We start from the raw sequence: 16,036 nt of genomic DNA, 5'->3' as shown, positions 1-16,036 counted from the left end.
CAGGACAGATAAGGACTGGAGGGGGAGTGACTGGGCCAAGGCCGCACAGCCAGCTGTGGCTGCTGCTGACTGGGAGCCTGGTTCAAGGTGGGGCCGGAGAGGTGGGCAGCGGCCAGACCAGCAAGGCCTGAGGGAAGCCCCGGGGAGAATGTCATCACTTGTTTCAAGTGCGAGAGGAAGCCCTGAGCAGGTCTTCACTGGCTTTGCCACCTTGACAAGGACACCTCTTCCCTCCTGCTGTTCCTTCATAAGCTCCTTCCTTCCCCCTTCCTTCCCCCTTCCTTCCTTGGCCCGGCGCGCCCTTCCTCCCACTGGCCTGAATTTACCACGGGCCTACCGGGTAGGAGGCCCTGTTTAGACACTTCCGATACAGCCGTGAACAGGCACACAGACATCCCCACTTCCATGAACACTGAGCTGATTTTCTAGTGGGGCCGAAACAGCCAGCACACGAAATAAAAAAGCCAGTTACACCCTGATTACCCACTGATCCTATGGCTCAGTGCCGAGCCCTGTGTGGAGTGCGTGACCACGTCACCTGCTCCAGACCGCAACTTTACCCTGCGAGGTAAAGTTTCGAAGTCCTTCTGTCATGCGAACACTAGACAGGAGAACTGGGGCTTGTGCCCCGGCCAGCCTCCTGCCCAAGCCCATGTTTCCTGGGACTCTTTCTCTTCTTTCCCGATGTCCTTTGCCAAATTGGGTCTTTCTGTCCTGATCCTTCAGGAACCGAGGGCTTCACATCTGCTCCCACCTCTTCCACATGGAGGTTTCAGGGTGCCCCCGGGGCCACCATCCCCGGCACACACTCCTGCACCCCTGCGCACAGCGACAGACCCATCTCTCCCAGGCAGCGCGTGCATGCGAGGAACAGGCTGCCGTAACTGGCCAGAGTGTGACCACACCTTGGAGGTCTCCCCTGGCGGATGCTTCTGCGCCAGGGCTGGGCCTCTCCCCAGCCATGCTGCCACCTCCCAGGACCTTGAAGTTTGGGTTGGAGTCCCCATGGCCTCTACTAGAGGGAGCCAGGAACCAGGGCTGCACCCCCCACTTCCCAGGGACTGGCCCAGCCCCGACAGCCTCCATGAGATTCCCCAAAGCATCCCTCTGTGTGACAGAGCCAGGACGTTGCACCGGGCTCCTGCCTCGGTGTAGGCCCGCGAGGTGAGACCCGTGGCTGTGCGCACCCCCAGGTGGGCCCCACTCTGGCTCCTCCAGCTTCAGGCCAGCCTTAGAGGATGAAACAGGCGAACCCACTGCTTCCAAGAGAGTCCTAGATCCATAGAGTAGAAATGCAAGTCTCATTCTGACCTTCATCCCCCTTCTCTGAGCCCCAGTTGCCCCCCAGGTTACAAGTGGGATGCACTGCTGCCCGCCTGCCCCCAAGGTGAAGAGGTTGACGCAGGATGATAATGACAGGTCCCGCCGTGCAGGCTCGAGGTGAGGTCTGCCCCTTGGTTCACTCTGTGCTCCAAGCACAGCCTCGGGCATTCGGCCTGGAGCTGTGGAAAGGCAAACCTGACCTTGCCTGCGTAGAGTTTATAGTCTGGTTAATAACTGTGTCCCCCTGAAAAAGTTACTGACTTCTCTGGGCCCCGAGTTTCACATCTGTATAAAGCAGAGGTAATAGCAGTCCCTGCTTCCTGAGGTCCTGTGGGGCTAAAGAAGGCCTTGAACCTGCTGGGTGGATAGTAAACGTTAGCTGGGTTATTGTTATGGAAAAGAAGCCTTGAAGTTCTGTCCCCTCAGAAGCCAGGGAAAGGTCTACCCGGGCAGAGCTCCTGGGGTGGCTTGTCTACTAGAAGAGCCTCTCCAGCTCCCATCCAGGTCAGAGCAGAAGTCCTGAGGCTCAAGCTGAGGGAGCCCAGGCCGCCTTGGCCCCTGGTTCTGTCCTGGGCATCTCGGCAGGAACCGCCCACAGCTGCCGCCACGAAGAGTCGTGGCCCAGCAGATGCTGGTGATGACCCCACGTGGCAGAACAGGGTCCAGGGCAACAGGGTCACCCTGGGGTCAGCTGCACAAAGTCACCCACGCTGCTCTTTGGCACTGGGGGTTGGAAAAGGGCCAGGGTGACGCAGCCTTGGAGAAAGCTTAGCAGAGGCTCATCTCCACAAAATCGCCTACTGCAGCAGCCAGGGCAAAAAGCAGCTCACTCCCCCAAGCAGCCATGTGAGGTCCGTGTCCCGGCCCCATTTCACAGACGAAGTAATAGGCTAGGTCACGGAGGCCCATGGTACCTTCTGGAGGCACAGGCCGAGGTCTATAAGGATACTTCCATGCACCTGGTTATGCTGCTTGACCTTAGTGGGCCTGGAAAGCCCTCCAGAACCAGGATCCCTTACCCCAAAGGCACCTGTCGCCACCCACGCGGCTTCAGGACCCATAGGAGTGATCCCAGTTGTCCAGGCACTGCCTGGTGCCCAGCAGCAGCTCTCCCACGTGCATGGGGCACGGAGTCCCATTCTGGGATCTGGGCTCTGCTGAGCCTGCTGTCCCAGGGACAGGGCAGGCGGGGGATTTCGAAAGGCTTGTCGTGCTGTCCTGTGTTTTCGGGAAGAGGCCAGGCGGTGGCCGGCATACCAGAGGAGCTCTAGCCGGGATGGTGGGTGGCGGCCTGCCCATCAGAGTGGGAGGAGAGTGGGAGGAGCGGGGCTTCCCCGTCAACCATGTGGTGTGGGACAGGTGACATCCCTGTGCCTGATTTTGGAAAAAGAGAAGATATCTAATTCCCGGAGTTTGGTGGAGACATAATGAAATGAAATCATCTCTTCCAGGGCTGTCGCAGCATGGTGTTCGGCGCTTGCTTAAGTGCTCACTCCCTTCTGTTCTGCAGGGAGGGAAATACTGGAGTCCGTGCTGGGCCCCGGGGCTCGGCCCTGCGCCAGGCAGGGCCGTGCCTGCATTAGAGCTTACCTCCTCATGGGGGAGATAGGAAGTAAACAGGGGAGGGGATCCTCGCAGATGGGGCCAAGTGCTCTGGGGTGAGGGGCTAGGGATTGGGGCAGAAGTGCCCAACGGGCCCAGAGCCGGTTAGCTCAGTGTTCCACACACGCGTTCCTGGCCACCTGCTCCGTGAGCTGCTCGCCAGGGCTGTAGTCCCAGGCCCAGCCCCCACGAATTTGCTGTCTGGCAGAGCAGAGCTGGTAATCAGGGGCGTGGCCTGCACAAGGCCAAGTATAGTCCCTTCACCTCGGTGTCACTCCAAGATGGGGCGTCCTCCTGAAAGTGCAGGGGGTTGGGGGTGGGCCCTGTGGGTAGGGTCAGGCACGTGGCTGGGAAGCCAAGGGAAGCCCAGGGCCTAGCCCTTCCCCGGGCCTCGGCTGAGCGTGCATGTGTCTGTGTGCCCCCGCAGGCCGGCCGTACCGGGGCAAGCCGAGCGACATGTGGGCCCTGGGCGTGGTGCTCTTCACCATGCTGTACGGCCAGTTCCCCTTCTACGACAGCATCCCCCAGGAGCTCTTCCGCAAGATCAAGGCCGCAGAGTACACCATTCCTGAGTGAGTGGCACTCCCTGGGCTGGGGCGGTGGGTTGGAGCGAGCCCGCCCAGCCTGCGCCACCGGAGCCCTCTCCTTGTTCTGCATCAGGGACGGGCGCGTGTCTGAGAACACCGTGTGTCTCATCCGGAAGCTGCTGGTCCTCGACCCCCAGCAGCGCCTTGCTGCCGTAGATGTCCTGGAGGCCCTCAGTGCCATCATCGCATCGTGGTAAGTGGGCAGGAGCCCGGCTGAGGCCCTGCCCCTCCCACTCAGACAAGCGGCCTGAGGGCGGGCCCGTTTCTTTGCCCGCCAGAGCCTGATTTCCAGATTGTCCCGCGGGCGAGAGGGGCAGGGCGCTCCCAGAGCTCGGGGTGGAGCATCCCCTGAGTGCAGGGTGATGCCACCTCTGGGATTGACATTAATTACGTCACTGATTTTCCACCACAGCCTGTGAGGAAGAAATGTCCTCATGATCAGATAAGAAAGCCAAGGCTTGGGAGACAGAGTCATTCATGTCAAGAGGGGGTTGAGCTGGGACCTAGCCCCATCTGTTGAGTCCAGCCAAGCTGTGGGGCTCCCGTGGGCCAGACCTGGGGAGGAAGCCCAATTCGTCTGCCTTCCTGCAGGCAGTCCCTGTCGTCGCTGAGCGGGCCTTTGCAAGTGGTTCCTGATATCGACGACCAGATGAGCAACGCAGACAGCTCCCAGGAGGTGAGTTGAGGTGGTCAGACCCGTCGTCACCTGGTCCCAAGGGACCAGTGTCCAGGGACGGCAGAGGTGGGGAGGAACAGAGGTGACAGCTCCGAGCAGGCTGCAGGGTCCCCTAGGTCAGAGCTGCCTGGGGTGTGCCTTTCCTCCTGGGCTGTGGGGCCGTGGAAGCAGGGGCCCAGCCAGGCCTTCTCTCAGCTTCCTCTTTCTGCCTGAGCCCTGGCCCTGGCCTGGCCCTTTACACAGCCATACTGCTCTACCTCTGACTCACTGGGTCTCTCTCAGCCTCTCTGCTCTTCCTTTTCCAGATGATTCATTTTCTCCCAGTTTTCTCTCATTTCCTGCTCGCTGCACTGGAGAAAGTGCTGGGCCTGGGGTGGGGGCTGACTTGGGCCCCAGGCAGCAACTGGCAGGTGATCTTAGGGTGCCCCCTGGAGGGCAAGGCTAGGTGAACAGAGCAGAGTCATGGGTCGGGTGCCAGGAGGACCTTCCCTCCCTGGCCCTGCCCCTCATCCCCTGGCCCCAGAGTTCCACAGCCAGTACTGGGCAGGTGGGAGCAGGAGGAGGCACCTCGGGACCTTGGCAGAGCCTCCGCGCCCTTGAGACCTCCCTTTCCTAGGTGCCACCCACTGTGCATCTGTTCCTCTGCACCACAGGCCTGTGTGGCCATGTTCTCCTCTGTTCACAAAAGGAGACTGAGGTTCAGAGAGGTATGGTGATTTTCCTGGTCACACAGCTCAGACCCTAAGTCTGAGTGCAGAGCCCTGATCCGCCCTGTGATGATGAGTGCGGGGACCTGCCACTCCAGGGCACTGCTGTCTGCCTGGGCTGCACCACCCCTAGGGCTGTCAAGAACAGCTCTGAGGGGAGATGACTGCCCCTCTTCACAGTTCAGGAAGCCAAAGCTTCCAAGGTCATGCAACCTCCCCCAAGGTCAGTGGGTTAGGAAAGGAGCGTGGGGTGGGATCCACTCAGATCCCAGGCCTGTGCTTCAGCTAGAGTGACCCCAGGCCAGGCAGCAGGCAAGGTACAGGCTGGCAGGAGGGCTGCCCCACATCCAGGGCAGCCTCTGGAGCCAGGTCACCTGACACAGGTTCCCTGCTCTCTTCTCCAACCCCACCCCCTCTCGCTTTCTCTTCCCCTCTCCTCCTGCCCCCGCCCCCTCCTGTCTGTCTCTCCCAAGGCAAAGGTGACAGAGGAGTGCTCCCAGTACGAGTTTGAGAACTACATGCGGCAGCAGCTGCTGCTGGCCGAGGAGAAGAGCTCCATACACGAGGCCCGGAGCTGGGGGCCCAAGCGGCAGTTCGGCAGCGTGCCCCCCGTGCGGCGGCTGGGCCACGACGCGCAGCCCATGAACCCCCTGGACGCGGCCATTCTGGCACAGCGCTACCTGCGCAAGTAGCCCCCTGGCCAGGGCGCCGCCCCCCCACCCTCTCTTCCCGGCCCCCAGCCCGCAGCCCGGACTCTCCCCCTACCGGCTGCGACGGGGTTGGGGCAGGGACAGCGCAGGTCACACATGGGCTCAGCAGACCACAAAGCTACCTTGGGAATGATCGCTTGATTGTTTGGTTTTTTTAATCTGAGAAGCCTAGATAACTAATCTGCTTTTAATCATGACGTTTTAATCTACCTCTGGCTCTTTAACCATGCTGTCTCCGGACTGAGTGAGAGGGAGGAGGAGGGAGCCCGGCCAACTGGCCCAGGGCAGCTGCCCCCCACCCCCCAAGGACAGATAAGCTGAACTCCAGCTCGGCTGCTGGCTCCCAGAATGAACGCCCACCACCCCCCATGGCCCTCCCCGGCCCACCACCCCCCATGGCCCTCCCCGGCCCCCTCCCAGTCTATGTCCGTCCCTCCCCTTCTGACCCCAGGCCCCTCAGTCCAAGCTTTGGAAAACTTCACCTCATCTTAAGCAGAATTCAGATATATTTATTTTTGTACTGAAACCCACTTCTCTCCCATCTCTAGGTGGCTCGGCCAGTGGCCGCTCCCCACCCCCGCCCCCACCGACCTGGCTGGACGGCAGGGAGTCCACTGCCCACAGATGGGCCCCCTCCTGGCCCCCAGGCTCAGAAGCCCCTTCTTGCCGGCCCCTCCACCTCCAGCCCACCAGTCCCTCCTGTTTCTGGTGATGGGGAGGCCTCTCTAGACTTGGTTCTCCTTCTCCCACTCTGTAGCTTCTCTGAGGTGCTGTGTACCCTCGCATTAAGCCTGGTTTCTTTCTGCGCCCCACACCATGGTACCGAGGTGACGCTGACACAGACGCAGAAGGGGTGCCTGGTGGTCGGGTGAGGAGGGGATGCTGGGCCAACTGTGCACAGGTGGGCCCTGCTCACATGCCCTGTTGCTCCCCACACCCCTCTGTGTTCACAGAGTGGTGGGGGCATCTCCCCTCCTGTTCTTGCCTCATACTGGATGTGGGTCTCTCCAGCAGACCCTGGCCAGAGCCCTTCCTCGGGGCTGTGGGGCTTGTGGGGAGAGCTATAGGGACTGGGGGGGCCTGTCTGGCTTGAGAACAGCCCTGCTGCCCTTTTTGAGCCGAGATTTTGAAGTGGATGCCCGTCTTGCCAGAAACACTGTTCTCACCAGAATGCCCTTCCCTCCCACTCTCCCTCACTGGACTTGGCCTTGCCCGGTGCCGAGCAAAGACCCTTCCTCTGGCCTGGCCCCCCTGGCCCCCCTGGAAAGGCTGAGTGTTCCCCTCCAGGCAGCCCTGGGCCCTCAGGCCCTTCCTGTTTTTGCTCCCCAGTGGGGAGGTGACCGAGGCCTGTGTGACCTTGTTTCCCAGAGTGTGAGCTGCCCCCTCCCCAAAAGCTGACTCACTGTGAGTGACTTGGGCAAGTTCCCAAACCTCCTTGTGCCTCAGTTTCCCCATCTGGAAAAAATGGGGCCACCTCTTGCCAGCAGTAGCAGGGCCGCCCATGCCCCCTCCTCCCCATGCCCCCTTCCCAGCACTTGGGCGCCTCATGCCTCTGCCTCAGTGGGTCTGTGGGAGCCCGCCTGAGCCCAGCACTTAGTCCCCTTGAGCACCAGACTCTGTCTCTGTTGGTGGCCATTCACCAAGAGCCAGGGTGCCGTGCTGTGGAGGCGGGGGATGTCCTCTTTTCTATATTTATTTCAAAAAGAAGTCTCCCAAGGGAGTAGAAATGCAGTCTGGCCTAGGGCTCCCAGCCCCTGTGACTGTCCTCCCATGAGGGTCTCGGCTGCGTACCTGTCCAGCAGCCTGCCAGGACCCTCTGGGCTTGCTTGCCACGGGTGGGCTTTCTCCTCCTTTTCAAAGCAATACCCTCGGGGGTCTGCAGAGCCTTATCAGACAGGCTGGGCCCTCCAAGGTCAGCCCCTGAGTCTGATGACGTTCGTGGCAAAGCAGATGAGAGGAGGTTGGGCCTGCCTCACTGGGTGTCACACACTGAGAGGTCCTGTTGTAAAGAAACAAAACAGAAAAAGTCACAAAAAAGTTTGTATAAAGACATATTTTTGTACTACATGGGGACTCTTCCTGCATGTCAGCAATAAAACTTCCTGACCTGGAGCCAGTGTGGCCTGCTGTTCTGTATGTCTCCGTGTCTCCGTCTCTCCTGCCCCTGCCAGCCAGGGCAGGTTTCCCGCAGCTCTCGGCTCCGCCCCCTCTGACAGCCCCCCACCCCACAGCCCAACCAGCACCACTGCCTTGGTGGGGGTGGGGGGTGGACAGAGCTACCTGGCATTCTCCTGAAGACCCATTAGTGCACCCCGCACCCCTGAGTGCCCCAGGGGCAGGCAGGAGGTGTCCGAGAGCGGCTGCAGCTGGCCAGCCGAGCATCAGTCTTCTCTCCCTGCCAAACCCCCATCTGGGGGTCAAAGATCCTGGCCAGACAGAGACTGCCCCTGTGTCCCCACGCCCATTCAGGGCAGCTGGGGTAAGAAGGGCCAGGCAGACCTTTTCCTGCACTGGTCACCACCCTCACTCCCCTCCATAGGAAGCCAAAGGGCTTCCTTCCTTCCTTTCTTCTTTCCTTCCTTCCTTTGTCTAAATTTAGACATTTCAGCTGGAGCACTGGAGCAGTGAAGATGAAGGTAGGCCGGCCCCTCGCTCAGCACCCCACGGTGCCCTGACAGACCCACTCACGCGAGTGGGAGCCCACACACGGCTGCAGGTCACAGAAGGAGCAGAGAGCTCCATGCACGGGAGTCCCTTTGCAGGCAAGTGTGCACACGGCAAGAGTGAGGCGGCCCCGGGGCTCTGCGGCGTTCAGCGCCACCCCAGCGCCTTGCCACGACCTTCACACCACCCCGACCCAGTGGCCGAGCGGCCCCCACCTCCCTGGTCACTTCCATGTCTACACAGGCTTTGACCCATATGTCATCTGCGGAGCTGTCCTGGGTGCCCTTGCTCCCAGCACTCTGGCTCTACCTGCTGCTGTGCCTGGGACTCAATACCACGCCCGCCTCCTCCCCATCCCCCCACCCGATCGGCCTCCCTTCTGTGCCCAGGTGACTCCCGGGCACATGCATGGGTCAGCCCTACCGGTCACCCACACGAAAGCAGCCATCCGAGGGCAGGGGCCCAGCCGGGCCTGCTCACGTGTCTACACCTAGGACGGGCTGTGCACACGGCACACACCAGAACGCGTGGTCTCTTGACCTCAATGGGTCAGATTGCTCTTCAGTTTTTCTCCTGAGCCCCGGGAGCTAGAAAGGTGGGGGGTGGGGGGTTGGGGGATCAACAGCCTCCCGTGCTCCTGAGAAGTCAAACAGGAACTGAGAAGCTTCTACCAGTTTTAGCTGCCTCCCGTGGCCTCAGGGAGAGCCGTTTCAGAGAAGCCGCACTGGAGCTGCCCAGCTCTCTCAAGTGGGGAAGGGAGGAAATGGAGTCTCGGCCCAGTCATTCAGGCTCAGAGCCAAGCTTGTCCTGATTTCTTGCCCACCCCCGGCTCCCTCCCGCCCCATGTCCAACCCACTGCTGATCCTGTCCCCGGCCAGGCAGCATCTGACCATTCCCACAGCTCTCTGCGACCACCCTGAGCGCTCCACTCTTGCTTCTGGCCTCCCTACTCCCACCTTCCCCTACAAACGCCCAGGGGCCACATGGAAGCCAGAATGAGCCGGTTACAAGGCGGGGTTTGTCCCTCTCCTGCTTACACACCTCTGATGGCTTCTGTCCCATGCGGGATAACTTCCAGAGGTCGGTCTGTGGCTTGGAAAGGTCCACAAACCAAGCTCTGCACCTGGCCTCCTCTCTAGCTTGTGGGCCCCTCACCCCTCCTCACTTCCTGTGCCAGGCACACTGGGCTCCTTGCTGATCCTAAGGGAGCTGAGCAGGCTTCCACCTCAAGGCTATTGCCAGGGCTATTACTTCTGGAAGGCTCTTCCCTTGCTATTTGCATGGCTGCCTTCCTGACTTCCCTCTGCTCAAAATGTCACCTCAGAGAGGCTGTCCGTGAACACCTGGTGTTCTCTAACTCCTTAAGGTTTCCACTTTATGTTTCTTCATTGTGCTTACCACAGCCTCGTAGGATTACCATATGTCTGATTATTGATTCTATCTGCCTTCCCTACTCAGATGAGGGCAGACTTCTTTTGTGCATGTCCATGTGGGAGTTCGTCAGAATGATGAGGGTGCCGCTGGCAGAGGGTGAGAGCCAGAGACAGCCCCACAAGGAAGGCACATTCTACATCCTGCACGACGTGAGTGAAAACATGTTTACAGTGACCAGAGCCAAGAATCTAACTCCCTTTCATACATAAACACAAAGGACTGGTGGACACATAATGTACATGGAACCTTCGGGAAATGCAACGACCATGTAAATGCAACGACCATGTGAAGTGGAGGGAATCTGTACTCTGTGTCGTTCAGAACTTTACCAAGAGCTCCTCGCCATTTTCAAAACGGTCATGACCGCAGTGTCCCAACACTAGTCTGCACTCGGAGCTGTCACGTTCCAAGCGAGTGACCATTTCGACCATATCTATTACCTTTTCTTTATATTTTTAATTAAACATGGAGGTGGGCATATTAGCATTAATTTCACTTCAGGAGCATTAGAGGATCCATACAGAGTATCATGAAAAGGCAGCTTTGGGTCTGACTGGGTGGGGAACCATGACTTAGAACCACCCAGTGGAAGATTGGTTGGGAGCAGACGCTCTAAAGTTCAAATCTAGGCCCCACCCTTTAAAGCCACGTGACCACACATTCAGGCTTCACCGGTGCCTTGCTGCCCTCCGCCTTAGATGGAGTCCCAGTCCCGTTACAAACTGCACAGGGTCACTGGGAGGATCTGAAGGTGAAGCGCACGTAGCACGTAGCCAACCAAGTACCAGGTGCCAGGAGGGCACTCAATATCCATTTATTGTTTGTTCTATAAATTTCACTGTGGCTTCTTCCCAGCAGCTGTCCCTGGGGCTGAGGAGTATTCAGAGGACTGGGCAGGTCCAAGGAGGCCATGAATGGGTTGCCTTCTTCCCTCCATCTAAGACCTAGTCAGCCCCTGAACCCCTCAGTGGGGAGGCCCTAGTGTCAGTAACAGACCCCCAGCTTGACCACTGAGGAAGGTTGCTGAGTAGGGTTTTGCATTGGGTCCTGAATATGCCAGCCCCCCTGAGAGCCCTCCCAGAGGCCCTGGATCCCTCAGCCCCCTGAACTCCCATCAAAGACCTGTCTTAACTTGTTTCATTAAAAAAGACCTGTCTTGGGGCACCTGAGTGGCTCAATGGGTTAAGCTTCTGCCTTCGGCTCAGGTCGTGATCCCAGGGTCCTAGGATTAAGCCCTGCACTGGGCTCCCTGCTCCACGGAGAGCCTCCTTCTCCCTCTCCCTCTGCTGCTTCCCCTGCTTGTGTTCTCTCTCTCTCTCTCTCTGTCAAATAAATAAATAATTTTTAAAAATTTTAAAAATAAAAAAGATCTGTCTTTCCTGAGTTTCATCCTAGGATCACTCTCTGTGCCTCCCGAAGTGACAAATCTCTAGTCTCACAGGCTGACAGGAGAGCAGAGAGGCAGCCAGCCAGTGGGCAGGTGGATGGGCAGCAGGTCAAAGGCTGGCAGACAGGGAGGAAATCAGCAGGTAGAGAGATGGGATGCAAGCCAGGCAAGCGAGTGACAGATATGCAGAGATGCCAGCCAGCACAACCGGAAAGCAGGTGGCTGGGAACACCTACAGACTGGCTGGCGGGCAGGGAGGCCAGGCGGGGCAGAGCGAGGCAGGCAGAAAAGCAGACAGGCAAGTGGTCAGGAGGGCATGAGGGCTCTGGGTACGGCCCACCTGGGCCAAAGGCACATTCCCCAGGGCCTCCAGGAGTAGCCCTCAGCTTCTTCAGAACCCTCCAGGGCAAGGCTGCTATTCCTTCCACCCAGCCTAGCTTGGCCCCATGCATCTCCCTAGAGGAAGGCAACACTCTGGGTACCCTGTACGCCCCAGTCCCTGAAGGGACTAGGAAGCATCTCAACCGCCTCTCTGCTCAGCATGGCCACCGGCTTCACCAGGGCTGAGTCACACACCAAGGCACAGACACCTGTGTCAGCAGCTCAGCCATACCCAGAGGTCCACATAGCACAGCAATAGCTGAACACTAAAGAATCCAAAACCTGGTATGCTCTCATGAATGCAGAGAGGCGTGCACGTGGCCCCTCGGGAAGACGCAGGTGGGCACCTTAGGGACTCAGACCAACATCCTCAAGACGCAAGGTCAGTCCAAGGACAGCTGCAGCACACACCAATGTTCCCATGGACGGAAGGCCTCCAGTGAACCCATGCGCCCTTGGAAACCCACTGATACCACGGCCAGTGGTTAGATTCTGGCCGCACATCCACCTCTCTGCTCAGTGTGTTGCCCAGCCGACTCTTCCACCTCAAGGGTGTCTCCCCACACCTTCTCCACCCCACCCCCGCCCCCGCGATCTCCTGACTCCTCCCCCAGGAGAGCCCTCAAGGTTGCGCAAGCAAGCGGAGCTATGGCTTCAGCGGCTTCTCCTCCCTCCCGGCCCCACAGATGATCTCACCCACTCCCGGGGAGTTCCATCCATCTTCTGTGCCGAGGGCTCCCAAACTCATGTCCAGCCCGGACTCCTCCCAGGGTCCCCTGCCTGACACCTCCCCCGGGTATCTAACGCACATCTCGAATGGATCTCAAAGGCAACTCTGACCACCCCCCAAAACCTGCACCCCATATACGCTTCCCTCAGGTGCTCCGGCCCTGCGCCAAGCAGTGGTCCTACGTCCTCTTTCCCTCACAGCCTCAGGCAAGGCGGGAATTGTTGACACCGCCTCGAAAGGTGACCCTGCCTCACCTGGACAGCGGCACTTCGGGGACCCAGCCCTGGGCGCCGCCTGCCAGCGCAGCTGCGGCCCTCGCCGCTCTCCGGGCTCCCATGCCCGCCCCGCGGCTGCCTGTGCTGTCCCGGGACCGCACCGGGGTCTCTCCAAAGTCTGTCAGGAACCGTGACGCTAACCCTAACCCCCCTGACTCTCAGGTTCCCCGCCACATGGACAGTAAGGTCCGAGGTCGCCCGCGGAGGGATCCCCACGCCCCCTCCGCTGCACCCGAGAGAGAGGAGACCCAAGGCCCTCTGGCTTCGAGGCCTGGTGACTCCTGCCCCCGCTCTCGCCCTGAGCCCCACGCGGCAGGATTCAGATGACCCCTCCCTCGGGCTGGAAGAGCAGCCTGCAGGTGCACTCCATCGCCCCGAGCCTCAGCAGCACCGAGGCTACCTTCTTCATGGAATGGTTGTCTCTAGGCCGGGAGCCAGCTCCATGAGGGCAGGGGTTTGTGTCTGTCCTGTTTCCCCGCCAAACCCCCATTCCCAGGAGGTCCTCCCCATTCCCAGGAGGGAACATTTGCTGACCAGCAGCTGCAGGGGTTTGCACGCAGCGGTACCCGCCTCCCCCCAGTGCGCAAGCAGATAAACAGGAAAGACACACACAAATATACAAATAAAGGCAGAAATGCCTGCACACACGCTCACAAAACAGACTCAAAAGTCACAAAGACACCCAGGAGTCCTTTCCCATCTCCGTGGAAGCGGGTCTGTCCTTTCTTCATCTAGATCTGCCCCCTGCTTGAACCCAGTCTCAGGACTGGGGATGGGGGGTCTCCAGCCTGGACAGACAGGGGGGTCACCAGCCCACAGGCCTCAGGCCGCGCCTTCAGCTATGTCTGCAATTTCCTCTCCCCCTTCTTCCCTCCTCCTCTCTGAGGCTCCCGCCAAGCAGGCCTCCCCCTCACCCAAGCCCCAGCACAGGAAGGGGGGCCCTGAAGGGGGGGGGGGGGTTGCTGAGAGTCTGAGCAGGAAGACGACCCAGGCCGCACACATGGATCACACAACACATGGCGCGCACCAGCGGAGCCCAGGTGGAAACGCAGGCGAGCGCAGGCGCAGGTTGAGCCAGGACAAAATACATCTCCCGGGCAGGCTCTGGTGCAGAAGAGCACAGAGCCAGCAGAACCTCCAGGCGGGTTGGGCAAGGCTGACCTGCTCCCGGCTCCAAGCACCAGCCCAACATTCATTAACCCCGTGTGACAGCAGCTCTGCCAGCTGGACATGGTCTCCCAGCCGGAGCCCCCTCTGTTGTAAACTCACGATCTGGGGGGAGGACTGCGGAAGAGGGGCAGTCTTCCTGGGCGGGAAGGGCCTTCTGGGAGGAAGAGCAAGGTGTAGAGAAGAGGTTAAGAGCCCCAGGCTCTAGGGGCCAAGAGCACTCCGTTCAAATACTGACCCTTTAGTCAAGTTATTCAATCTCCATGACTCGGTTTACTCAACTGCCAAGTGGCGACAATGGTACTCACTTTATAGGATTGTTAGAATTAAATGAAAGAATATTACAAAGGGCACATACATACAGAGACACAGGCAAAACTTCATTATTTTTGTTATTAGTAGCTTGGGGGCGGGACCCTGCCACCAGCCTCCCCAGCGGTTTCCTGTGGGAGAGCAGACGGCCCCGCCGGCCTCGCTCCCCCTCCTCCCAGTCGCTCGCTCCTCTCCCCTTCCTCTCCCGGCCCTTTTCCTCCCCGCCTCCCCCCGCCCCGCCCCGCCCCTTCTCTTTCCTCGGAGGAAACTTTCGGCCGGCTGGTCCATCGGCCCGTGTCCCGCCCGCGCTGCCGCGGCCTGGGAGCCGAGCCGGGCAGGCGGGGAAGCTGGGACCGGACGGGGCGGGAGCGGCCGGGTCTCGGGTGTATGCGGCCGCCGGACGCGCGGGAGCCGGCAGCGGGGAAGCGGGGCGCTGACGGTGAGTGAGCCCCGGCCTTTGGACCGGTGGGTCCCGGCGGGGCGGGCTGGAGGGGAGAGGGAGGCGGCTTCGCCTCCGGAGCCCGCCCTGGGAGTGGAAAAGGCACTCGCGTCTCGCTCCTCCATCCCACTACCGGGACGGCGAAACCGGGCGTCATTTGGGGACCCCACAAGGGGGCGGAGCCTCCTGCGGCCCACTTCCCTGACCCCTCAAAAGTTGGAGGGGCGTCTGCGCCCAGGGAAGGGATCTCCCAGGCAGGGCCCAGGTCTGTAACAAAGTTAGAGAGCTGCTGTCTCCGGTTTGGACCCTGGGGCTGCTCTTCCAGCGAGGGGAGCTACCCGGAGGAGGCGGGGTCAGAATCAGCTCCGGGCTGGGGATTGGGATCTGACCTTGCTGACCCCGCAGGCTGACGGGGGGCTTGCCCCTCCGCCCCCAGAGCAGCATGGATGCCCCACGGAGGGACATGGAGTTGCTGAGCAACAGCCTGGCGGCCTACGCGCACATCCGCGGTGAGGGCGGGCCCCGGGGGGCATGGGCCCCTCCCTGCCCCTCTGAGGCCCCACTCCCCTTCCCTCCCCACCTCCCAGCCCCATCCTCCCCATCCCTCACTGTTGGCGGCTACCTAATGTCTTTCAAATAAGGAGGACGGCCCTTGACCCCCAAACTTCGAAACTGGAGTCCTTCCGCAGTGGAATAACTCCCACCCGCCAGGGAGGCAGGGCTCCTCCATGACTTCTGCCCTCTGACCCTCAGCTAACCCCGAGAGCTTTGGCCTTTACTTCGTGCTGGGAGTCTGCTTTGGCCTGCTGCTAACGCTGTGCCTACTAGTCATCAGTATTTCCTGCGCTCCCCGCCCGCGGCCCCGGGCCCCTGCTCCGCGCCGGGACCCCCGCAGCAGCACCCTCGAACCCGAGGACGACGAGGACGAGGAGGAGGACACGGTGACACGGCTGGGCCCCGACGACACGCTGCAGGGCCCAGAGCTGACGGCTGAGCCAGACGGGCCGCTGAGCGTAAACGTCTTCACGTCGGCAGAGGAGCTGGAGAGGGCACAGCGCTTGGAGGAGCGGGAACGGATCCTAAGGGAGATTTGGCGCACTGGGCAGCCGGACCTGCTGGGCACTGGCACGCTGGGGCCCAGCCCCACGGCCACAGGCACTCTGGGTCGCATGCACTATTACTGACCGGCCCTTTCCCGTTGCAAGGAGCTCTGCGTACTGGAAATGCGCAGGAACTCACAGCTGCCCCAGGACGTTGGGACTGCCCCTGCCCATGGTGCTAGGGAGGCCCCGCCCACACGGCTCCCCCAGTGCCATTGGACCTGGATCCCCACCTTCTGAGATCCCCAGTCCTGCCAGAAAGCCCGCGGGGGAGGACGGGCACAGGGTCCCCAGCCCTTCTCCTGCGATAAGTGACCAATGAAAACTGCATTCTCAGTGACTCAGTCTCCCTCTCTTACTTCTGTCCCCAACGTCCTCCAGGCTCCTGCCATGCAGGGGGACCCAGATTGAGACACTACTCGACTCTTTTAATCAGGTTGACCATCTCCATCAACCCACTCAACACCTGAGCATACATGCTTGCATTCAGTTCACAGACTGAAAAAAACACTCCCTCCACCACCTCACAGCCTCACGCACAG

The 16,036-nt window shown here is 60.3% G+C and overlaps 2 protein-coding genes across 10 annotated transcripts in view; both read left to right on the top strand.

Moving 5' to 3' along the window:
- STK40 (serine/threonine kinase 40) overlaps positions 1 to 7,717 on the top strand; it is a 40,928-nt gene extending 33,211 nt beyond the window's left edge. For all 8 annotated transcript variants that reach the window (XM_082686920.1, XM_082686924.1, XM_082686918.1 and 5 more), the window contains 4 exons: positions 3,353 to 3,497; positions 3,586 to 3,705; positions 4,104 to 4,188; positions 5,369 to 7,717. In XM_082686920.1, coding sequence (XP_082543046.1) covers positions 3,353 to 3,497; positions 3,586 to 3,705; positions 4,104 to 4,188; positions 5,369 to 5,587 — 569 coding nt within the window. In that variant the 3' untranslated portion in view covers positions 5,588 to 7,717. The remainder of the gene's footprint in view (positions 1 to 3,352; positions 3,498 to 3,585; positions 3,706 to 4,103; positions 4,189 to 5,368) is intronic.
- A 6,382-nt stretch (positions 7,718 to 14,099) lies between these two features.
- EVA1B (eva-1 homolog B) lies at positions 14,100 to 15,834 on the top strand. Of its 2 annotated transcripts, none has more exons than XM_082686936.1 (3): positions 14,100 to 14,394; positions 14,800 to 14,903; positions 15,148 to 15,834. In XM_082686936.1, exons 2-3 carry the CDS (start codon positions 14,837 to 14,839, stop codon positions 15,576 to 15,578), a joined length of 498 nt encoding a protein of 165 aa, XP_082543062.1. In that variant the 5' UTR covers positions 14,100 to 14,394; positions 14,800 to 14,836; the 3' UTR covers positions 15,579 to 15,834. The 2 variants fall into 2 exon arrangements, with proteins under 2 accessions (XP_082543062.1, XP_082543063.1); XM_082686937.1 differs by having other exon boundaries at positions 14,212 to 14,394; positions 14,831 to 14,903.
- Positions 15,835 to 16,036: the final 202 nt, after the last annotated feature.

This window comes from Mustela nivalis (genome assembly GCF_964662115.1).
Source record: "Mustela nivalis genome assembly, chromosome: 10".
In the NCBI taxonomy this organism is placed as follows: domain Eukaryota; kingdom Metazoa; phylum Chordata; class Mammalia; order Carnivora; family Mustelidae; genus Mustela; species Mustela nivalis.
This window is presented reverse-complemented; position numbering and strand designations above follow the sequence as displayed.

Bases quoted from the DNA above. Each gene is read 5' to 3' on its own strand.
- EVA1B (XM_082686936.1), top strand. From the start codon at position 14,837: ATGGATGCCCCACGGAGGGACATGGAGTTGCTGAGCAACAGCCTGGCG. The intron at 14,904-15,147 runs GTGAGGGCGGGC...TCTGACCCTCAG, and splicing joins GGCCTACGCGCACATCCGCG to CTAACCCCGAGAGCTTTGGC.